Genomic DNA, 24,885 nt, shown 5'->3' with positions numbered 1-24,885 from the left:
TGACCTGTTTTGTATACCTGGGTTTGCTTACACAGTACAGAGATATTTGTGTTCTTTCCTCCTACTGTGATTGGTTAATTAAGACTTGACATTGGCCCTTACTGTCACAGTTGATTTTTCCATGCTGTGATTAACTCATGGTGCTTATTATACACACGGTTCTTACCTACACTAACACTCTCGGGTCGTCCTGAAAGTATCCCAGCAATGTATCTCAGATTTCAGGAACCCTGAGGCCCAAGGTGGGGCCCATGCTGTTCTTAAATCTTTGCCTAATAAAACAGCTGGCAAGTAAGTACCTCTCTGCCAGTGTTACCCTTGACTTAACTTCCAAAATCTGAGATCAGTTTGATTTAAGCAATCAGATAACTGAAGTAAGTAAAGGGCTGTCATGTGTCAGCTAGAGATGACAGGAGTGCAGAGGCCAACCCAAAGCTCCCAAAAACCAGGAACATGAGCAAGTTGGGCCAATCCCAAACTCAGCCAAGGGGATGTGCTGGGGACAAAGAGCCATCCCTCTACCGAGAGGGTGAAGCCAGTGGAGCTGAATGCTTGCAGGTCTGAAAAATCATGGCACGGCTCATGACATAAACAGGAAGACTTGATTTAAAACAGATCAGTAAGCTGAGGGGTTGGGTCACACAGTTGGTTTCCTTATGCACTTTCACTTCCCTGAAATTTGATTATTGCTATTTTTGTATGTGTATTGCGCTATTATTTTGTTCCTTGTGACTATAGCAACACAAAAACCACACCAAAACACAATTTCTGGAGGATTCAACCCATCCATATTATTGAAAACAATAAGTTTCATTTTTTAAAAAAATAATACATAACTGAGGAAATACAAATAAATAAAAAACTTCTCTTTCCAAGACAAAAAGACCCCAGGACAGTGACCCATCCACCCACCCATTAGAGAAGAGGCCAGACATCATCTGGGGTGGGGAATTGGGGAAAGAATGAGGAGGGCTGGTAGCCTTCCTAATTTGAGGTTCAAAGATCCAGGGGCCTGGGCCCCCACTGAGATGACCATCTTATTTGTGCAGCAGCAAAGGGTCCTTTTCAAGTCCTGTGGATTTATAGCAGCTTCCCTCAGTGGTTCAGAGGGAAAAGCCTGATACGGGGTCAGGGCTCATGCTTAGGCAGCAGGGGAAAGAGGGAAGAGATGTGTAGTTCTCCTCTGGAACTACTGAGCAGACCCTCCCCTGCACCCAGGAAGGTACCAAAGACACCAACGCCATGACACTGTAAAAGTCACGAAGACACAACAATGGGCGCCATATTTCAGTTTTGGAGTTCAGGCTTGAGAAAGAATCAATTTCTTCTGAAGACTCACCTTTGGATATCTTCCAAGCCTACTACTCAATAACCCTCCTCACACTGGAGTGACAGGGTTTCCTGGTGGAGGTGGATCCAGTTATATAGTCAGTCCCCACTTGGCATATCAAAAGGAGATGGCCACTGGTAGATTGTCCATTCAGACGTCTTTGGCCCCGTCTTCCCATCCCCTTTCTACTGGTGGTAACTAAGACATATGATTTAAAGGGGAAATCTCTAACCCTCACCTCACTCATTTTCTTCCCTTTCCCTCCTCAGGGCATAAGCTCAGGTCCCTTTACCCTCCATGATAGTGAGCTCAGTCTACAAGGCAGTCTCTGCTGAGATGGAGGTATGGCAAAATATTTGAGCCTTCTTTAATAGACACCAGGGATGTGGCAGAGTTGCTGCTTTCCTACCCTCAGCTGAGCTTCATGCCCACAGCCAATGCCTGCCGGTACACCTCTGTAACCTCCTGGCAGTCTGTCAGGGAGAAGCAGCTATCAGCAAGGGGATCCTGCCTCCATCGCCTGAGCCTCGAGGCAGAGCCCTGGGGTGCTGGCTCCTCTAGGCCCATCAGGTCATCCACGGACACACAGCCACGCAGGGTCAGCTTAGGGTTAGGTAAGTGTTCTGGTAGGTCGAGCTGGTCAAAGGACTCTGTGGACAGGATGCTGTCCTCACTCACGGCTCCTGAGGGGCGAGCGGCTTGAGTGGAAGAGAGGGCCGGGGCCAGCTCATCCAGAGAACCAAAGACGGCGAGTTCCTGAGAGGCCCCCGAGAACTTGCCATTATGTTTGAGGATGCCTTTGCGATGGAGGGGAAGCTGTGGGGGCCGAGAAGGTTCCCTGACACTGGGGTAGCTGTTCACAAACACGTCACCTGCATCCAAAAGGTCCCCTGAGTCGCTCGGTTCAGGGGAAGAGTAATACCCTGATTCCCTCTGCCGAGTTTTCTTAAGAATTCCCTTCTTGGGTTGTGCCGGGGCAGTGTGCCTGGGACTGATGGGGGCCACGGTGGGCTCTGGTGTAGGCTCCCCTGAGTTCTCCCTCTGTCCCTCTGTGGGAGACACCACCTTCTTCTTGAGGATACCCTTGGGCAGCTTGAGAATGCCTTTGCCTGGGCCAGGGGAGACCTCTGCAGCTACACCCCCCTGAAGAGACTGAGCCATGTCATTCTCCTTTCGGGATTTCTTAAGCGAGTGCTGGCGCTCCAGCCCAGCCCCACCTGTCGTATGCTGCTTAAAGAAACTGCACACCTTGGCACCATTTTCCAGGAGGGGCCGAGAGGAGCGGCGGAGCCATTCAGCCACTGTGGCCCGGGGGGAGTCTCCTCCTGGACCCCCACTTTCTTGAAGAGCCTCATGCTCCCTGACTGGCATAGCATAGCCCCAGTTGACCCACCAATGACTGGCCACATCCTCCAGGGTGGCCCTGCGGATGGGGTTCACCATTAGCAACCACCGGATCAGTCCACAAGCATCTGGAAAGCAGAAAAGAAAGCAGTGGGATCAACAGAGCATCCCAAGAAAAGGTACCCGACTTTCCTTGGTGGCCTCTCCCCTACCTCCTGTCACCCTACTTAGATTAATACTATCCCTGCTTTGGGCAGCCAGGTGGCACAGTGGATAGATAACTGGCCCTGGAGTCAGGAAGAACTAAGTTCAAATCCAGCCTCACACACTTACTAGCTTTGTGACCCTGGGCAAGTCACTTAATCCTGTTTGCCTTAAAAAAAAAATACTATCCCTGCTCCTAGTTATTTTTTACCACCCCTATATGAATGTGAGCTCTTTCAGAGAAGAGATCATCCCCAGAATTTTATCACACAGAGCCTCACACACAGTAAGTACCTAATAAATGCTCATCAACTGACTGACTGACTGAGCTTTTTCATTCTCTCCTTCCTCTGTCCCTGCCACTCTTCACTCCACTCCTTTCCCACCAGGCTGGGTCCTTTTCAAACTCCCCCTTCTCCAGGGAGCTTCCTCGGACCAAGTCCTGAATTCCCTATCTGGAGCCCTCAGCATGGAGGTGGCTCTACTGTAGACTGTTATGGCAGCCCAGGTCGCTGTTGGCTTGTTGCTGCTCCTGGTTCTGCTTCCTGTGTGTGTCTTCCTTACACTCAGGTTCTCAAGGACCACTATCATCTATGATGTCCTTGACAGCTCTCTCCCCACCCTCTACCCCTTTAGTGCCTAGGGCAGCCCTTTTCGCATTAGGTCCTGTTGTTTACTGTCTGACCCATTCCCTTTCTCCAGGGAGGAGAAAGGGGCACATGGACCCATTATGAGATGCAAAATTATTCTGGAGGAAGAAGAAAGCCATAAGCCTTCTTTTGACTCTTCCTCCTCCCAAATGAAGGGGGCCTAATTTTTAAAAAAGGAATAGGAAGAATTGAAGCAAGTCATTGGAAGGAACTTTCCCAATTGTAGGAAAACATTGTCCCAAGGAAGAAGAGTGACCCATAATCCATTTTCCTTGGAGATATTCCCATTTTCTGGGATATTGACAGGTCTTTTGGAGGGACAGGGAGACATTAGAGGATATCTGAAATGGGGGGTGATATCTGAAACCTCTTTGGATTTACAGTCATTTTGAGTTCTGTTCTCTTCTGGCCTTCTCTCTATTTAACTAAGGGAGCCACAGAGAGGAAGGTGCTCTACCAGGAAAATTCAGTAAACCAGTACATCTCATACTACTCACCAGAAGGCTTGATGGGTTCCTGGTATTCCCCATTGCTGATCTGTTTCACGAGGCTCTTATAATCCTGTCCATCAAAAGGCATCATGCCATGTACCAGGATATAGAGAAGAACACCCAGAGACCAGCTGTCCACCTGACAGAGAGAAAAGGGCATTGGCCACAGGGAACACTCACTTCCCAGGCAGACCTACCAGCCTCCCCGCCCCCACCCCAAACCCAGCCATGGGTCCAAGTAAAAGAAATGCCCTTGGACATACTGGACTTTTAGGGCCAGAGGTAGGCACCCTTCTTACCCTTGCCAGGGTGGAGAGAGAACCATGATGGAGCTGGAAGGACTGAGGTTATACACAAGATAGTCCTTACTGGCTCTAAGAAGTGGCCTGTTTTAACATGGTATGGGCCATGCCTAGTTGCCCTAAATGTCATCTGAGGCATGGAAACTGAACACAATCCAAGCACAAACATAATCCAACCTCTTCACTTCATAGCTGTGGGGAACAAGGCCCACAGAATTTGTTGCCTGTGTTAAGGTCACACAGCAGGAGATTCGAGGTGGAGTTCTTACTATTACTCCAGCTCAGTATCTAGCCCTGCTTCTCACACCCCACGAATGTCACCTATACTTCTGAACCAGGCTAAGGACTCATGTTTGTCCCTGGGTGTCACCAAACTAGACTGAGGCTCGAGGAAAGCAAAGGAATCCCAAGGGAGACCGGCGGATTGGGGGCCTGGAGCTACTCACCTCTGGGCCTGTGTAGGGCTTCCCATTGACGATCTCTGGAGAAGCATAGAGGGGGCTTCCACAGAAGGTCTGCAGGAGCTTGTCCTGGTGATAGAGGTTGGAGAGGCCAAAGTCTGCAATCTAGGGGGTCAGACAAGAGGAGGATGGTTACATGGAGGCTCAGGCTGGAGAGTTTCTCTACCCTACCACTCTCCAGCAGGCCTTGATCACTTTCCCTGTCCACTCTACACTAGGTACATCCTAAGGTCCTTTGGCCCTTGGAATTCTGCCCATAGTCTCAAGGGAACAGCTAAGAGCTGATATTAGCCAAGAACATCCTCACAAAAGGGGTGTTTGGGGAGAGGAGCACGTTAGGGTTCTTTTCTCATCTGTAAAGTAAGGGTTGGACCAGATGGCCTCTAAGGTCCTTTTTTTTAAACCTCTAAATCTAAGATCTTATGATCCCTCCTCTGCTTTATGAAGCCTTTGGTAACTTTCATAGTCCTCAACGATTCTTAAAGCATCTAAGCCCACAATGTATGTATTGGGAGGTGGGGATAGGATAAGGGGATGGTGTCTGGGGCTTGTACCATTCTCCAGGTATTCCAAATGTTGGTCTTACTGAGGGAGGAAAGGGGATTCTTATTCCCCCACCCCTCTGTCTGTCCTAGCACAGTGCTGGGCACACAAGATATCTATTTGATGACTGAAAGGAAGATCTGAGAGGGTGGAGGTGGGGAAAAGCATGGAATGGAGGAAAAAGTATAGTCTTTACTTTAGTCTTTAAATCCAAAGACCTTGACCTTAAGAGAGCCCTTGGTTACTGATTAGCCCTACAAGTATGCACACTGTCTATCTTTCCAGTAAATAACTCATTTCTCTCTATGCTGCCTGAGCTGCAGAGGGGTGTGGTGGGATGGTCTATGTGTGGTTAAAGACATATGGGCAGGAGGCATCTGAACCTTTGTACTAACAAGACCAGGGGTGGGAGCTTCTGAAAGGACAGGAATTCCCAGTAACAACTCATGGTATATAGAGTTGTTTTCATTATTTCTTCTGATCCTAATAGCATTTTGCAATTAGGAAACTGAGGCCCAAAAAGTTGTGATTTGCCTTAGATCTCCCACCTAGTAAGTATCTGAGATGGGATTGGAACCCATTGGATACCAATTGGATCCAGGTCTTTCTGACTAAATCCAGCATTCTAACCACTAACCACCTTGCCATTCAGTACTATCTGGGGTCTAGGAACCCCAAGGACAGTTCATACTAGGGTAATAGACTTGAGGCCACCTTCACGACCATCCCTAGTTGGCTCCTCAGCCTCTGGTAGAGGTCCCATCCAAGTCACCCCCAGGTTAGTTTCAGTCAGTGGTTGTTTATGAACCTCAGACTAGAAGGTTTATGGCTTAATTGGTCCCTTATCAAGGTAACCAGGTCGTTAAGTCCAGATGGGAAGGTTCAAGCCTATTTTAGAAAACTATTTTACTGGCGCCAGTTGTCTCTGGCCAGCTACAAGGAAAACCCCACCGGTTCTGGGAATCCATAGGCAAAGGGCACCCTAGGACAAGAACCCAGAGCTACCCATGGGAAGCACATTTCATATTTGGGGTTGGGTCAGACCTCTTCCTCTTGGATGGCACCCAAAAGCACAGCTACAAAGATGCTCGACCCTGCGCTAAAGCCTTCTTGCAGCATCCTGGCTAAAATTCCCAAGTTCAAAGACACTTAGCTAAACCCACCTTCTGACACAGAGGTCATGGACTTAAGATATAAAATGAGACATACATTTATTGATATTGTCAATGTAGGAATGTATTTTTGTTTTGTTTTCATTTTTATTTTGAATTTGGGAGGGAAAGTAAATGCTTGTTAATTAAAAAAAAACTTTAACAAAACATTTTAAAGGATTTTTTAAAAGGATATATCTGAGATAACAGGGTTGTATTCTAAAATCATAAGATCACAGGTCTAAAGCTGGAAAGGCTCTCAGGCATCTTCTAATGACCAGTCCCTTCATTTTACAGATGAAGATACTGAGTCTAGGGGAGTTATTTTGCCCAAGGTCACACAGGTAGTAAATGTCAAAGGTGACATCTGAACCCTAATTATTACTTAGACTCTAGGATTGGCTTTCTTTCCATTGTACTATGTTACTCTTGTTTTCCTCGCTTTCTGAGTCAACAGATATAAAGATGGGGATTTATATCGACAAAAAATTCCTTCCAACTTCAAATGAGCCGCTTATCATTGCCTGGGAATCCACTGAATTGAAGCAAGATAGTGAGAAACTATGGGTAATCAGGATGCCCTGGATGATTCTGGGAAGTTGTACAGAATGCAGGCCCCCATCATATGCATCAGACAGAAAGGATAAAGTCCCCAGGCTGTGGGCAAAGGCCAAACTGCCTTGATCCCTGTGAGCATGTGGAAAGCTTTGCTCAGTAGGCTTAGGGTGGGAGGCCTCAGAAATGAAAACAGTGGCTCACCTTGATGTTGTCATTAGCATCCAGAAGGATATTCTCCAGCTTGAGATCTCGGTGGACAATCCCATTCTAAAAAGGGAGCAAACATAAGAATCTATCAAGCAGGAGGGCATGCTGACCAGGGGAGGGAGAAGCTAAGGCCAGCTGATGGAATGGAGAAATTGGGGAAGCCCTAAAATGAAGGGAGTCATACATAAAACACTGGGAATGTGGCATAATGTAAAGAGTTCTGTTTCTGGAGTTACTAGCTGGTTAAATCTTTTTATCTCTTTGGTCACTTCTGAAAAAAAGGGGATGATATGCACAAAAAATATTTCTTTACAGTGGTTATTTTTTCATAAACTAAAGGAGTATCCATCAATATGGGGAATGGCTGAACAAATTTAAGGTACCTTAATGTAATGGCACATTGTTGTGCTCTAAGAAATCAGAGGGATGGTTTCAGAGAAAACTAGAAAGATTTCTATTGAGACAGATACAGTGTGAAGCGAGCAGAATCAGAACAATTTATACAATAACAACAATATCATAAAGAAAAACTTTGAAAGACCCAAGGACTCTGATTAATGTAGTGGCCAAATACAATTCCAGAGGACCAATATTAAAGCATGCCATCCACCTTTAGGTGTGTGATGGACTCAAAATGTAAAATGAGACATTCATTTTACAGGTTATAGAATTTTCTTAGCTTACAACAAATATACATTTTTTTAAAAAATTTTAATGGGTGGAAAGGTAGGGGGGGTGTGTGTGTCTAGGAATAGAGTTCTCCCTTCTAGAAATAAGTGAATAGAAGAAATCACCAACAAGCAGGACAGCTTTGAAAGTTATATGTGAAATTTACTCTTTATGTAATAGATTCATGGTTTCATGTATAATCCTCTCCTCCCACTCTATGATGTACATGGAAATGCTCTTTCCCAAGGTCTATTCCAGTACTAACATTTTCTGTCCTTTGATATGCCTCTTTGAAGGCAATGGATCCTAGAATGGAGGTCTAGAGACCCCAGTTAAGTCTTTACTCTTGCCTTCCTGTGACCCCAGGCACATCAATTTCCTCTGATAGGTACAACAGAGAAACTTTCCCTGTCCTTCCTAGGAATATGGAGGGTGAATACAAGAGCTCTTGTAGGGGGGAAGGAAGGGCGGGGGTCTTACTTTATGACAGTAGTACACAGCTGAGACAATCTGTCGGAAGAAATGCCGGGCTTCTTGCTCACTGAGACGCTGCCGTTCACTTATGTAGTCATACAAGTCTCCTTGGCTGGCGTACTCCATGACGATGACAATCTTGGTGCTGTTTTCAAACACTGGCAGAGAGAGCAGAGGAACACTCAGATTTAGGAGTATCCTGCTTGGGGCCACAGTAGGCAGGGTATGGGGCTGGAAGTAGGCTGGTACATACCCAGGAAGCTAAGGCTCTAAGGCATTGTATTTGGGGGCTCAAAGCCTCCTGCCAAAACATAAGCAGGATGGGACTTCTCAATTTCAGGGAGAACTGACCCCGTGGGGACTTATCATAGGATCATAGATTTAGAGTCCAAACCCTTTAATTTGCAGTTGAGGAAACTGAACTCAGGTCTTCCTCACTCCAAATCCAGCACTCTACTCATAGTATCACCCAGATACCTCAAAACTATGGGAAAATGTAAGGAACGAGGGTAATGGATCCCAAATCTCCTAGCAACAGTGGGCCAGGTTTAATCCACAGTTGAGAAATTCAAGGCTATACTACTGGTCTGCCAATTATTAGTGGGGGTGGGGTGGGTGGGTGGAGTATCTTTTCAATTAAATTCAAACATTTATTAAGGGCCTAGAGCAGGGGTGGGAACCTGTGACTTCAAGGCCACATGTGTCCCTCTAGTTCCTCAAGTGCAGCCTTTTGGCTAAATCCAAACTTCACAGAACAAATTGCCTTAGGGACTCCCCACCCCTGGCCTAGAGAGCTCTGTGCCAGGTCATATAAGCAACATTTATATAAGATATGCTCCTTGCCCTAATACATATTAATGTATAAATGTGCAGAGGCATAAAACAGGACTGTGAGGGGTCAGGTTCTCTCACAACAGAAACTCCTCAGAGGTTAATTCTCCTCTGTTGCCTGTTCACCTTCAGAAGGCAGGGAGGGACCTCTTGAGGAGGGTGCCTCTGACACCATGCTTCTGAAAAAAAAAGAAGGGTGTAGCATGGGAGGCCCACGCCACAGCCCCAAGGAACCACCTACCTGCCATTCCTGAAAAACTAGGGCAAAGACTGATTTACTAAGCTGGCCACAAGCCCCTTAGCAGCGGGATGGGTACATATATGTGCACAGGCATATATGAGCCCTGCTTGTTAGCTGAGTGTTAATTGATTCCTATGAGTTTAGCTTGCTTAGCCAGTTCCAAACATCCACTCTAAAACTTCTCCCAAACTCCCGTCTAGGACCACAGAAGGAAGCTGAGTAGACATGGCTCTCAAGATCAGAAGACTAGAACCCAGGTGTCATGCCTGGGTCAGAGTTCCCCAGAACACAATGAAGCATGTGCCTGGGGCCTCCTGGTGAAAACTATACTGTTTGTATTTATTTATTTTTTTTAGGGACAGGGGAAGAATTAAGCAGCTGCTTATGGCTCAAGTCCCTGGATACTGTGCCCAATGGCTCAGCCTCCTGGGGAGGCTGTTCCATCCTGTCCAGAAACTCCAAGGAGAGAGGCCCTACCCTCAAGTGCTAGTGAGGGCACAGCCAAGAGAAGGAGCATGGTCATTCTACTATCCTTTCCCTACCCCAGAGACCCACAGTAGGATCAGGAAGGGGGCCTGACCTTTCAGAGCCTTTACCCTACCTGTAGGATCCAAAGGAATTGGGGACAAGGGGTGTTAAGGAGGGTAGTCTTCGAATTAGTGATTATGTATGAATGGACCTTGTGTGAGTAAGCATGAGAAATTCTCCCTGAAAGCAAGGCCATACACTTTGCAACTCAGGTCATGGACATACTCCAGATACGAGTGTGAAAGAAAATTCACATACATGTACACACACACACACTGTCCAATCACCAAACCAAACCTGACTTAGCCAATATACTGTTACCTTCCTGCCCTCCCTTGGGGAAATAAACTGAGATAAATTAGCCTTTTCTGCCATTTGCCCAGGCTTTCTACATGATTGGCTGGGGTGGAAGGGCCAGGCCCGAGCTAGCTGCTCTGGCCTCCTAAGCCTTCCTGGGGAACCAGAAACTGTCTGAGAGGGAGTGGTTTGGGACGCTTCCCTGCCTGCTCCCCGTCATTAACCGAGGATAAAGAGAAAAGTCTCTGGGTCTCAGCTCCTTTCTCTCCTCCCCTTTCTAAGTAGCATCAAGACCACAATGCAGACAGGTGCATGTGGGTATCTGCCCTCTCCCCCACCTCCCCCAATTGTTTGGAACACAGGACAGAAGGTGGCTGGAATGACTGACGTCACGGGGAGAGGAGGCCAGGACAAAGAGAACAGAACACAGCAGAGCAGGTGGTGAGCCAGCCCTCGGGCAGGAGTGACTCAGGCTGCAGGTCCAGGGGAAATGAAACACTTCAGCTCTGTCTATGCGTGTGTGTCTGTGCATGTATGAACACCTTTGGGGAGAGGGGTCTTTGAATTCATGATCATGTATGAATGGTATGGAAGCGTGAGAAGGCAGCATGAACACTGGCCTCGGAACCTGAACCAGTAGGTCTGAACCCCAGGTCTACCGTTTAATAGCCAAGTGACCTCAACAAATCTCTGAGAGTTAGTCTTCTCATCTGTAAAATGGCAATAATAAAGTGTGTTCCAACTTCTGGGTCACCCTGGCTTACCCCATCCACCTCAGCTCTCACAGAGCTATTGTAAGGGTCAAAATACATAATACTTGGAAAGTATTTTGTAGCTGTAAAATGTTACCTAAATATGAACTGTAATTTGCGGATTGATGAGTGTCTGGGTTTATTTAAACTTTAAAACACTCTATAAATGTGAATTATCATATAATGATACAGACAACAGTGTATAGGGGATAGAGCACTTTGAACTTGAAATCAGGAAGACCTTTGAATTCTCCCTCAGAATTACTTGCTGTGTGACCCTGGGCAAGTCACTTAATGTCTGTTTGCCTCAGTTTCCTCAGCTGTAAAATGGGAATCATAAAATAGTACCTACCTCTCAGGGTTGTTAGAAGGCTCCAACAAGATGTCATTTGTAAAGCGCTTAGCACAGCGCCTAGCACACAGTAGGTGCTTAATAAAAGCTTATTCCCTTTCCCCATCCCCTTCCCCAGCTGGGTTGAATTGAATAACCTATTATTTAATTATCCCCTGAGCACTGGGAAGTCTCCTGGGGGCCAGGGAAGATCGTATTCACCTGGACAGCCTCAGATGAAGCCTCCCCTCTCTCTCCTCCCCCTCCTGTGGGCCTGGCAACCCCCCTTCCTCTTCCCTACCTTCATGGATGGTGATGATGTGTGGGTGGTTGAGCGATGACATGATCTCAATCTCCCTGCGGATGTGCAGCAGATCCTGCTCATCTTTGATTTTATCTTTTCGGATGGACTTGATGGCCACCTGGGAGAAGGAGACGGGGAATTACTAGCTTGGGAGGAGACTAGGTTTATCATATTCATTTTCCTGAAAGTCTCTCTTTCCCTACAGATATAATGTCACTGAAACAATGTGGTACTATAAGATTGAATGATCCTGAGGTTCGCTGAAATCCTGGATTTGCTATTTGTTGCCGGCGTGATCTTGGGTGGTCATTTCATCTCTATGAGATTAGAGAGGAAAATCTGGGTAGGGGAACAGGGCACAGGACTTGGAAGTCAGGAGGATCTGGGTTCAAATCCTGACTCACATATGTACCAGCTGGATAACCCTGGACAAGTCCATTAATTGTTCTATGCCTCAGTTTCCAAATCTGCAAAATGAAGGGGGGTGTATGGTCTCTTCCAGTTCAAAATCTATGGTCCAATGAGATGGGGTGCATTAGATGACCTCTAAAAAACCCTTCTAGCTCTAAGTGGTAATTTTGTCTTCTGAGCTCAGAATAAGGGGGAAAAAGAGGCTTAACCTGCAGCTTGCTGGCTACCACCAAGATGGGATAAAGAACTTCTGCCCTGGGAGGGCTGTTAGTCATCCAAACTGCTGACAGAGAATTTCACCAGCTCAGGTGATTTTAGATTCTCACCTCCCTGAGGCCAGTTGGGTGTGGTCCAGTCCTCAAGACAGGTAGGAATCCAAAGGACTTCAGGGACCTTAACCTTTTTTGTATCCAAGGATCCCCTTTGACAGTTGGATGAAATCTGTGGACCCCTTCTCAGAATCATGCCTTTAAAATGTATGAAATCATATATATAGGATCCCAAAGGAAACCAATTCTACTGAAATACAGTTATCAAAATGCCAAAAAAGCAAGTTCAAGGACCCCAGGCCAAGACCTCCTGCCCTAGGGGTAGAGTCTTGGCCTTTGTTGAAGCAGGTAGATGGTACAGTGGATACAGCCCTGGGCCTGAAGTCAGGAAGCTGAGATTTTAAATCTGACCTCAGATATTCACCAGCACTTGTGAACTCTGGGCAAGACACTGAACTTCTGTTTGCCTCAGTTTCCTCATCTGTCAAATGGGGCTAATAATAGTACCTACCTACCTCATAAGATTATTGTGAGGATTAATAATATTTATAAAGCACTTAAGCACAGTACCTGACACCTAGTAAGCACTGTTATTGTTAGCAGACTTGGGAAAATTTGGGACGTTCACAAGATCGAGGCAACTCTTGGTGGAAGCCAGAGACCAAATGCTGCAGAAGGGCACGATCACCTCGGCCCTGCTCCTGGGGTAGGGGCTTGAGTGGCAATCACTCTTCTGGACCTAGGTCTCCTCACCTACCAAGATGGGGAAGCACCATAGAGGCTGAGCTCTCTGGCTCTGAGGGGCAGAAAGGAAAACGGAAGAAAACCAAAACCTGATTGACAGGAGCCCTCAAGGACATAGTTTCTCTGCAGGAGCCTTCATACTTTGTGAACTCAGAGAGCCAGCTGCTACCTCACAAATGACAATGGCGCTGCAGGACTAGGGGAAGGTCGGGGAGAGAGCCCCAGTCAGTGTTCAAAGAACAAAGTCAGAGACTTGGGATTATTATGGGAAAGTCGGCTACTAGGACTGGTTATATCCGGGGGAGGGGTGGGGGGGGAGAGGGGATGGTGGTGGAAATCAACCTGCTCCCAATAACCTCTTGTCTGCTGAGAGCTGGAACAGTAAACATAAGATTTCTTCCTGCATCCAGCCTGATAGACAAGTTTTTAGAAACCTGAACACAGGCAGAGGTGAATAGCTTCTGATTCAATACTCCAGGAGGCTTCCCTCCAGAGGGGCTTTGAATATTTGCCCTCCAACCCCCATCAGCCAAAGCGGGACAGAGAAAAGGAAAGCATCCCAGGAGAGGAGGGGCCTCTAATCCACCCTTTCAAATGGGTCCCAACGGCAGACAATGCCCTGCCTGGCTCAGAGGCACAGCCAACTCTGCCGGGACCAAGTTCCCCCATCAGACAAGAATGCGGAACAGCCGTAATCCCGTAAGAGGAGCTGGCTCACAAAGCCAAGAGCCTGGTCACCCCAGCAACAGGCCAGGGGGATGGCCCGGCCTCCGCCCCCATCCCTCTCTCTGAAGCCCCAGGAGGAGGGGCCCAACCTAGCCCCAGTGAATGGGCAGAGGGGAAAGCCCCATTAGGAGCAGGGTATTGGGGACAATGGGCAAGGCGGAGAGGGAGATGGAGGTCAGTCACCCCCAAGGCCTCCTTCCCAAATATTCAGGATGAATGAGGCCACAGTAAATGAGACAGGCAGCTCTAGGATAAGGTGGGACTGTAGTTTCTGTTCTCGCCTTGTCCCCCCAGTATTTCTTTGGTAACCAACACATAGAATAGAAAATTCCCTGGGTGGGGAGTGAGATCCATTTTCTTATCATTTTCTAATGCCAACTCACTGCGAGACTTTGGGGGAGTCACTTAAATTCTCTGGGCCTTTACTTTCACTAAGTAATCTTATTCTGGGCCCTCCCTTCCCTGTTTCGGAAAAGGAGGTTTCAATAGACCCGAGATATAAAAGCACTTTGAGTTCTTCAGAAGAAAGGAGCTATAGAAAAAGTATTATTGTCATATAATAAAAAAGTTGTAAAATAAAACACATCCATAAATATAGATCAAACAAGTGATAATTGAGCAGTTATTAGAGTGCCAAGCATAGATATGAAATATATACATATCAGTCATATAAACTAACACAGGCCAGCAAGCCTGGATCTCTAAAACAAGTTGGGCCAGGCCTCGGAATCAGCAGACTTGGGTGTGAATCCTATCCGTGCATATGTACAAGAGAATCTCTTTCCTTGCTAGCTGGGACTATTTGCTTAGCATGAGTGCACTTTCAACCATTTATTAAGTATTTGCTATGTTCAAAGTAGACACTTTTTGTTGAAATTAGACTGAACTGGGTGAAACAAGCCTCAATTTCCTCCTTTATAAAATGGGGATGAGAATATTTATACTCCCCACCTCAAGGTTGTTGTGAGAAAGGCTTTTTTATGAACACCAAAGGACTGTTACTATTATTATCATGAAATAAATTAGGTTACCAGCAAGTAGGAATGCCAATTAATGAGGGAATACTCTCCTGGCCAGCACCCCTACCCCTAGTAACAGGAAAGGAATGATGGATCAGAAAGACTGGCCAATCATTTACCCCAATGAGGTCAAGGGGAGAACTGAAGAGCCAATATAGACTAAATACTCATAGCAGCATTCTCAGTGGTAACAAAAGACTGGAAACAAAGCGATTGTCCATCATTTAGGGAATGGCTGAAAAAACCACGGTTCAGGAATGTAATGCAGTATTATTACTGGACAGAAAAGAACATGAGGAAAAATGTGGGAAGAGCTGTTATGAACTCAACGAGAACTACAATCATATAAATGAAAAGAGCTCTAAAACAAAATCAAATTCTGGGTAAATGAAAAATTAATGACGGTCCAATATATTAGTCAACTTTACTGTTTTCTTCCTTTTCCCCTTCTCTTTTTTTTTGGGGGGGCAGTGTCTTTAGAAATATTATTTGTTATATAGGATGGCTCTCTGGGAGGGGGAGAGATATGGGGGAAACTCGGGTGATTAAAAAAAAAACCCACAAAAATACCAATAAAAAAAACCTTTTTAAAAAAGTAACGATGGTCCCAGAAAACAGATGAGGAACTACTAGTACAGAAGGTTGTACACAATGTTAAATGTTTTTGCTTAATCCTTTTCCTTTGTCACATAGCAAAGGTTGATCTAGAAGGGTAGAGGTGGGAAGTGATTGAAACATGAAGACAAAAGGCACAAATAAAACTTTTTTAAAAAATAATCTTTGTAACTCACTTTTCTAAGTTTCATTTAATCCTCCAAACAACCCAGTGTAGAATGTGACTGTTATTATTCCCATTTTTCAGATCAGGAAAACCTGAGGCACAGAAATAAAATGACTTGTCCAGGGTAACACGGTCAGGCTAGTAAATCTCAGAGCTGGGATCTGGACTCTAGTCTCTTGACTACAAGATCAAAGTGTTCTTTCAGCGCTACCAAATTCCTTTCCTTTTCTTCAGCTTTCTGTCCCAAAGGACATCTCAGCTTAGCCAGGGTCCCCAAGGGGTGGGAGGGGCTTCCCAACCTTGTTTTCCAGCCTAGAAACAGATTGTGCCATCAGCGTTTGTTGCTGGTCCCCAAACAGGTGACAAGATGAGAGCACTGGTTTTCCAGCAGTCTTGGGGAGATGCCAACTTCTCCTCTGGCCTCTCCTCTGTTCCCCTGTTTGTCAGAGTGAGAGGGCATTGGATCAGTGGGTCCCTGGTGAACACCCCGATAATCCTCCCTCTTACTAAGAGTTCTCCTAGGGACCTCTGTCTTAATCCAGTGAGGGTTTGGGACAACCATGCATTGGGGCAGGACAAGCGCTTCCCTCATCACAGGATCACCATTCTACCCTCCATCCCCCAGCTTATCGGGAGAGGATAAAATCAACCACAATAATAAGAGAAGTGTGAGCATCAATTCAAAGGCAGCCTCTGGCAGGAAATAGAAAGTGTTTCAGATTGAAACTAGGAGACCTGGAAAATTCTGGCTCTGGAACTAACAACCTAATGGTGGCTAGATGGTGCCATAGTTCACAGAGCGCTGAGCCTGGAATCAGAAAGACCTGTGTTCCAATCCAACCTCAGATACTTACTTAGCTCCATGACCCTGGGGTAAGTCTGACTCACTTTCCTCATCTGTAAAATGGGGATAATAATGGCACCTACCTCTCTGGGTTGTTGTAAGGATTAAATGAGATACAATAACTGTATCACCTCTCTAGACTGGTTACCTAAAACATCAAACTAAGTGGTTAGACTAGGTAGTTTCTAAATTTCTTTACTTTCTAAAAAAATTTCATAATCTCTCAGGGATCAGTTTCCTATTTGTAAAAATAAAAGGGGCTCATCTCCAAAGGGGTGGAAGTTATAGGGACACCTAGTTCAACTCAATATAAGAACTGCTTAAAAAGCTGTCAGAAATGGGGGGGAGAGGGGCAGGAAACTACTCAGCAGGGAATTGCCCATCACTGGAGGTATTCAAGCAAAGGCTAGACAAAGTCAGGATGTAGAAGGTATTTATGCTTCCACACAAGTGAGTCTAAATGATTCTAAGATTCTTCCAAACTTTCAAATTTGGTTCTAGACTTTTTCAAAAAGCAGTAATCCTAGGCAACTGTCACATCAGATTTTTCATAAGATTATGATGTCATCTCTATAGACCAAGCATGCTTCCATTAATAATGGCAAGCATTATACAGCGCTTTAAGGTGTTCGAAGCATTTTACACATATCTCATTTCATTCTCACAACAACCCTGGGAGGTAGGTGCCATTATTATCCCTATTTTGCAGATGAGGAAACTGAGGCAAAAACAGGTTACTCACAATTAAGTGTCTGAAGCTAGATCTGAACTCCGGTCTTTCTGACTCCAGGTCCAATTCTCTAACCACTCTCTTCCCTCATTATAGTATTATGATTTCATCTAATCAGTAATATTCTTACTAATTAATCTAATTATTCATAGGGCTTCAGTGTATCTCCATCAACCAACCAATAAGCATTTATTAAATGCCTGCTTCGACAGCTACAGGGGAATAGGGTGGCAAGCCTGAATGCTGTCCCCCTAAAATTTTTTTGTTCATGGTTAGGAAACCAGGCAGATCTAAACTAGAACAAACAAAGGGGAGGGGGTGTTGGCAGTAGTGTGGAGGACAATCAGCCAGAGTGGTCCAGTCCCAATGAAAATATTTTAGTCTAAGATCTACTACAGTGGACAAGTTCCTTCACATTTTGAGCCTCAGTTTCCTCCAAAGTAGAATAAGGAGTTTGGCTACCTGATCCAAGGGCCCTTTCCAGATCTGCAATCCTTCAATCCTATCTTTCCAGCCTCCCCCTTCTTGTAGCTTCCTTGCCATCATATTCTCCCTCTTCCTGCTGCTGGTTCTTTTCCACAGATGCCCCAAGGCTCAAAAGGAAGGGAATGTTCAGAATCCAGTCTTGGGCCTCAGGCCTTCTCCCCACATACCTGTTCTTCTGCCTAAGTGGATCCCTGGGTGTGAATAGCATCATCTTTCTAAAGGGCTCACAAATGGAAAAGGCCTGGACTTTGGGTGTGAAGGACCAAGGAAGGAATCCTAAGGAAAGTGGAACTTCTGGGTTCTGGGCAAGGAAGCTAGACCTGACTTGGGAGAGGGGGGAGGTCGTGCAGTAGTAGGTGGTGGTACCTGGAGTAGTAATAACTGTCACCTACGACTGGAACAGAGGAGGCAGGACAAGGAGACGTAGGAGATGACCCATTTAGATAAGTGGCCAGAGAGGGATAGAGGGCATGAATGTAGGCACACTGAGTCTGCTGCTGGAAATCAGCGCCAAAGGAAGACAAACTTTCTTGACTGGCTGGCCTTCTCTGCCCCCTTGGCAAGTCCCCCACCCCCAAGCTGCTCCACCCTTCTTGCCAAGCTGCCCGGGCAAGGAGCTTCACAACCCAGCCCTGTGTGTGGCTTGGCCAGAGCCCAAGGACAAGAGCGCCTGTAGCCAGCAGCCTCCCTCTCTCCCTCTCCTGCTCATAGGCCTGCTGCAGAGGAAGCAGGCACAAGAAGGGTGAGGACCAGGGGAGAAAGGAGACCCTTCAGGAAGCTGACAAGAGAGGGCCTATGGATCACTGCCTACCGACCCCTGGGGACGGTGTGAAAGGAGAGCTAAGCCCCCAGTGTCAGGAGTTTGTTTATCCACACTCTCCAAACACTATAAGAGACAAGAGCACCTTTGATCAAAGGATCACAGATGAAGACCTACAGGGACCCCTCAGGGCCCATCCAGGCCAACTCCCCCCCCCCAACTGGCTACAAATGAGGAAACTGAGGCCCAGTGGGGTTAAGTGATTTGCCCTAGGTCACACTGATAGGAAGTATCAGGAGGGGAACACTGACCCCAAGTCCTTGGGCTCCAGAGCCCATGTGCTTAAGAGGGTTGGCCCATAGGTACCTTTCTCTGAAGCACCCTAACCCAGAATCACTGAGGAACCCAGGGCAGCTGCAATACAGAGAGAAAAAAAAATCAAAGGAGAAGCATATGAAGGAGAAGGACACTCTGGGAAAGGACCAGGTCCTCATAATTTCATCAACATCTCTACCTCCAATGCTCTAGGCAGGAAGGATGAGGACCCAGGCCACACTGGACTGGGGCCAAGGGACGAGACTGATTAGAGAATGCCAAACACGGACAGTGGTTTACCTGGCACAGATCACTCATCTGATTATCCAGACAGGCCTGGGGTTAAGGCCACACAGTAGACTCTGATCTAGGGTTTTACAGGTTGACTGTGCTCTGGGATTAGGCCTAGTGTGGAATTCAGGGAACTGCTCTACTCCATCACAAGCACATGATGCCAGGATAGAGGGGATGAAGGAGAAGGCTACTGGGTAATGTAGCCACCACTCTCTGCCACCACTATCTGAGTAACTTTGAACAAATTAGTTAATCTTTCTGAGTCTCAGTTTCCTCATCTACAAAATAAGGAAATTGGACTAGATGATCTAAGGCTCCTTTCAGCTTTAAATCTTTGATCCTAAAAGAACTGATTTCAGAAATGTGCAGAGTGCTAAGACTTCCAGGCACAATAATATCAGTCATTTCAAAAGGGAATAGGGGAGGGAAATCAAGGAAGATTTCATGGAGTAGGTGCACAATGCCTGGCATACAGTTGTTTTGTTCTGTCTGACTCTGGTGACCCAGTTTTATTGGTAAAGACATTCAAGAATGCTAAAAATTGTCTTTATATGTAATCAGAAAAGATGGGTACCAACTGACTCCTTGAGCCAAATTCCAGCCCATCCACTAACTTCCTAGTCATATGAGACCCGAGGTCAGTAGTATTCTATACAGGGAGGTCAGGCCGTGTGTATGAGGGTAGGAGAGAGCCTTAGCACAGCAGGCCTCAGAGGAGGCAAGTGTCTCTAGGCTGGGGGGCACAGGTCCTTGAGCTTCCTGCTGGGGAAGAACAGGAGGAAATGTCATTTAGATGCCAGGAGTATCCTCAGGAGGCTGAAGGATCCAGCACAAATATTTGCCTTCCCTTTGATGCCTTTCTGGAGTATCCATTAGTAATGTCCCTCCTTCCTCTCCCCAGACAGGACAATCCCATCTGGCTTCTGATGAAGCCTTCTCAAGCTGGTTAGGGGTAGGAGAGAAGTCACTCCTCCCTATATTCCCAACCCAACCCCAGGGGGTAGAAGTAGGAACGCCTCAGGACAGCCCTTCTTGGAGGGTAGCATAGATACCTGGGAATTCAATTTCAACAAATCCCAGGTTTAAAAAAATTATTTATTAAATGTCTACTGTGTTCAAGGCACTGGATACAAAGATAGAAATGATACAGATTTTGCTCGGAAGAAACTTACACTCTCTGCCACCACTATCTGAGTAACTTTGAACAAATTAGTTAATCTTTCTGAGTCTCAGTTCCCTCATCTACAAAATAAGGAAATTGGACTAGATGATCTAAGGCTCCTTTCAGCTTTAAATCTTTGATCCTAAAAGAACTGATTTCAGAAATGTGCAGAGTGCTAAGACTTCAGGCACAATAATATCAGTCATTTCAAAAGGGAATAGGGGAGGAAAATCAAGGAAGATTTTGTGGAGTAGGTGCACAATGCCTGGCATATAGTTGTTTTGTTCTGTCTGACTCTGGTGACTCAGTTTTACTGGTAAAGATATTCAAGAATGCTAAAAATTGTCTTTATATGTAATTGGAAAAAATAAAATACTATTTATATAAAAAAGAATAAATATATTGGAAAGGCTTGCCATTTCCTTCTCCAGCTTATTTTACAGATGAGGAAACTGAGGCAAACAGTGTTAAGGAACTTGCCCAGGATCACAGCTAGCAAACGTCTAAGGCCATATCTGAACTCAGGAAGTGAGTCTTTGGGACTCCAGGCCTAGTGCTCTACCCACTGCACCACCTAGCTGCCCCCCTTGGCATACAGTAAGCACTACTAAATATGATTGCTGACTGATTGAAATGGTTGGCACCAGAAGGTTGAAGAAAAATCCCTCTTCTTCCCAGGGACTGAGCCCATGCCTTGTGAATTGAGAGCCTATATCCACAGCTAGATAGCTATTTTCAAGGTGGGAATCTAGTCTTGGATATGAAGTTTAGGTATCACTCCCCCAAGAAAAACATCTGGTGATGACCTTTGTGAGACAGCTGCTCCAAATTCTATGGAACAGAAGGTCTGGTTGGTACCCAGCACTACTCATAAACTTCGAAATTCTGTTGCTGCTTAGTTCTCCCTACTGGAGGAAGAGAAGAGGTTCTTGGGACCTTAAAAATACAGCTCTCTTTGGGGGTCAAGAAGAGGGGAAGGAGGCAGTGGCATGAGAAACTCGTTTCAATCCAAGAACGGCAGACAAAAGGCTCAGACCAGGTAATCTCAAAACCCGGATCCTACTCACTTGGCCCTCATACTTCAGAAACAGAAAGAAAAGTTAAGTACAGTATTGCCCAACAGCTTCAAGTTGGCAGCCTGAATCTGGGGACTGTGCCAGACATTAGAAGTGAAAACACACACACACACAATTCTATTGATTGGTCCATAATCCACCCCCCATCTCCACCCATCTCCAGCCATCTCCCTCCTTCACCAATGAATGACTTTTTGCATTTCAAATCAGCAACTAACAACAAAAGCAGCAAACACCAAGTAAGGGGTGGAGACTGGGGTCAGATCCAATGTGGTAAACCTTGACCTTTAAGGACATTAAAAAACAAAACCAAAAAACCATCAGAAATCCCCACAACCTTCTAATAGAATCTCTTCTTTAGTGGGTTTTGTACTTTCCACTCCAAATAACCAGAGGCCTCTTCTTTTTCAGATCTCAGGGACCTAGTGTGAACTATGCTGAAGAATCTCCTCTCTCCCCGAGGTTTAGTTAGAGGGGATACTGAAGCCCCCACTCTCAGCGCTTCTAGAAACCAGTTTACACAAAGCAGATTCCCTGCTAACCCAATCCCCAGAAGTCCTCTGGCTCATCACCCACAGTCCCCAAAGGTCCTTTGCAATCCCCGCTTTTCTTTCTTCACGCAAAAGGGGATGGGGGCAGGCTTGTCTTTAAATTGAGCTTGGATAGCTCCCGAAAAGAGAAACCAAGAGACAATGGGGCGACAGCATACTTTTCCACATAGGCAGCGAGCAACCCGCCCTTGCTGAGGACTGACAGGTGGATCTCAGGGATCAGGGATGTTCTCTATTAAAGCACATCATTACTCTCTACCATCCTTGAGAGGGAATATTCAAAGGTACCCATGTAGGTACTTCAAGAATACATTTCTCATCCCCTTTCTCCCTGCTTATCGAATCCAGATGGCTGGATTTTTTTTTTTTCTCAGAGGATATGGGTGAAGAGGTCTCGCTCACCCTTTCACTGATGGCTCTGGGCATCTAAATAGGGTCCAGGCTCTCTCCGTCACTCGGTCTCCTTCCCTATCACTCAGGCTCTGCGCACGCTGCGTAGACTCCCCCCTCCCGGCCAAAGCCGAGTGTCCCGGACTCACCAGTCTTCCCGATCGCTCTCTCGCTTTCTGCACCTTGCCGTAGGTCCCTTTGCCCAAGGTCTCCAGGAACTCATAGTGGTGCCGCAAATTGTGCTTGTGATGATGCCGCTTTACCGCCTGCTTCTTCATCAGGGGCTTGGGAGACTTAATGAGCCCGTCTGCTAGAGGCAAGGCGAGACCCACGGAAGCGGAGGAAGCCAGGCTGGAGCGTTTGGGGAAAGTGAAAGGCTCCATGGAGAGAGGAAGGAGAAGCAGACGGAGACGCTGGGGACGTAGCTCAGAACGAAGGAGAAAAAGCAGCAGCCGCCACCACCGGGAAAGCTCAGCTGGGCAGGGGCCCGGGGCACATGTGTAAGCTGCCTAGAGGCGGAGAACGAAATTTACAAATCGAAGAAACTGACTGAGACTCAAAGTTCCAAGTTCTAATGAAAGTTACAAGCCCCCTGAAGCCTGGCCCCGCCTTCAATCACCCATTGGTCAGCTACCAGGCCGCACGTGACTCCGGTTGCTTCGATTGGTTCATCCCTGTCTTCGCCCCAGACTCCCTCCTCCCCTTTCAGTGTGACTGCAAAAGGTGTCAATGAAGGTCCTGCCCTCTTGGCCTTCAGAAACCAGGGATGAAGAAAGGGAGGAGGGGGACGAAGGATTCTAGCAGAGAGTGGAGGGGGGAATTTTGGGGGCAGTCATGAGAATTAACTGAGGGCTGCTGATTCTAAAGGACTGAGGAATTTCCCAGCCATCAAGTTAAACCGCTCACTTCGTGGCGCTTGGACAATGTTAAACACTCTCCATTTGGGAGCTCATTGTAAGGTTTTCCCTAGCGATGTAGGATGATGTCATGATGTCAGCAGCTCCCTTCAGCTGTGCTGGTGCTTTCTAATGGAGGACGTAGGGGAGGGGACGGGATATCAATCTTTTAAACCAGAGGTCATTAACCTTTTTTGTCATGGACCTCTGGCATTCTGATGAAGCGGTCGCTCCCACCCTTTCTCAGAATAATTCTTTTAGCTGCATAAAAAAAGCACATAGGAATAGAAAGGCATATTTCAAAATGCACACCAATTCACAGACCTCAGACTAAGAACCCCTATTTTAAACCTTTAGGAAACCTGGCCTCTTCCTTGAAGTCTTGATTCCCTCCAGTTAAAAGACATCTTCATACAAATTTTCAGAAAGCATTGTGGTATGGACCTTTCATTTTCTCCCATCACCTCTACCTTGTGCTGTGCTTATCTGTGTGCTGGTCATATTTCTCATGTCTAACCCCAGTACATTGCGAACTCCTGCATGGTACTGCTGTTTCACCTTTGAATTCTTAGCCTCTGGCACATAGTAGGTGCTTAATAAATGTTAAATTTTGGTAAAAGCACTCAGTTGCAGCACTGGAAGTGCCTACCTGCATTTGGTGAGTTTTTCTTACTTGAGTTCCCTATTATTAATGGAATGGTAAGCCTAGTCCCCACACCTATTGTTTGTATGCCTGGTGGTTTGAGTAGTATATAGCATGTACTCAAGCATAGAGGCTTGTTAATTGTTGGATTTCTCAAAACCCTGGCATCATTAGTACCTTCTTTGATTGAAGTAGACTTTTAGTGCCTGTGAATATTCTTAACAATCCAAGTATCATCATTGGACAGAAAAAAAAAAAAACATCAGAAAACTGACAGAGGGAAATGCTTCTGGTGTGAGATGACTTCAGGACTCACCTTTTCCCCTGGAAAAAACTACATCATGGAACATAGTTTGCATTTCTATAGGTCTGTACAGTTTATAAGGCACATCCCTCACAATGGTTCTTTGAGATCAGTAGAATAGCAAAGGCAGAAAGACCTCAGACATCATCTAATCCAAGCACTTCATTTTTACAGATTAGGAAACTGAGGCCCAGAAAGGTCAAGTGACTTTCATAGAAAAACAAGTCTGGAAGAGATGTCAGATGTCATCTGATCCAATCCATATCCAAAGCATAAATCTAGTCTGTAACATTCCTAAATGGAGAATCAATTGATTGACCTCCACTTGAAAAACTCAAAGGCTGGAGGATTCATTATAGCCTTTGAAAAAAGTTAGACCATTCCATTTTCAGCTTCTTCTACTATGCCAAGTGTCTCTTGGAGTGAGGGAAGGGGGCTGGTGGAGAGAGAAAGAGAGAGAGAGAGAGAGAGAGAGAGAGATTGGGAAGGAGGGAAAGAGTGAATAATATGGAAATTCGGAAAGCAAAATGAAGGCTAGGGGAAGAGAAGGAGAAAAGCTTGTATCTGTCCAGTCTCTGTTGTCCTTTCTCTCTATTTTCTGAGTCCGAAGGGATGAAGTTAGGTCACAGAATTTATAACGCAGTTGGAAAGGACCCGAGAGTTATCTAGTTTAGCCCACAGCTGATACAAAGGCTTTAGGTTTATTTCCCTATAGACCCAACATCATTTCATCCCGCAGACAAAAATGCTCTGTAGATGTTTCCCATTCCTACTAACCTTGCATCTTGGGGGGGACGATTGGGATGGGGGACATCA

At 46.1% G+C, this 24,885-nt stretch overlaps 1 protein-coding gene across 2 annotated transcripts; it reads right to left on the bottom strand.

Moving 5' to 3' along the window:
- Positions 1 to 765: 765 nt before the first annotated feature.
- Positions 766 to 22,787, bottom strand: NUAK2 (NUAK family kinase 2). 2 transcript variants are annotated; one of them, XM_027871660.1, is made up of 7 exons: positions 22,376 to 22,787; positions 11,666 to 11,786; positions 8,391 to 8,542; positions 7,236 to 7,301; positions 4,768 to 4,887; positions 4,026 to 4,158; positions 766 to 2,802 (listed from the first exon to the last, which is right to left on the bottom strand). In XM_027871660.1, exons 1-7 carry the CDS (start codon positions 22,607 to 22,609, stop codon positions 1,742 to 1,744), a joined length of 1,887 nt encoding a protein of 628 aa, XP_027727461.1. In that variant the 5' UTR covers positions 22,610 to 22,787; the 3' UTR covers positions 766 to 1,741. The 2 variants fall into 2 exon arrangements, with proteins under 2 accessions (XP_027727461.1, XP_027727462.1); XM_027871661.1 differs by lacking the exon at positions 22,376 to 22,787 and adding an exon at positions 15,918 to 16,045.
- Between the last annotated feature and the right edge of the window lie 2,098 nt (positions 22,788 to 24,885).

This window comes from Vombatus ursinus, unplaced genomic scaffold, assembly GCF_900497805.2.
Source record: "Vombatus ursinus unplaced genomic scaffold, bare-nosed wombat genome assembly UNPS02014798.1, whole genome shotgun sequence".
Taxonomy (NCBI): domain Eukaryota; kingdom Metazoa; phylum Chordata; class Mammalia; order Diprotodontia; family Vombatidae; genus Vombatus; species Vombatus ursinus.
The sequence above is the reverse complement of the archived record's forward strand: the minus strand, read 5'-3'. Positions and strand labels throughout refer to the sequence as shown.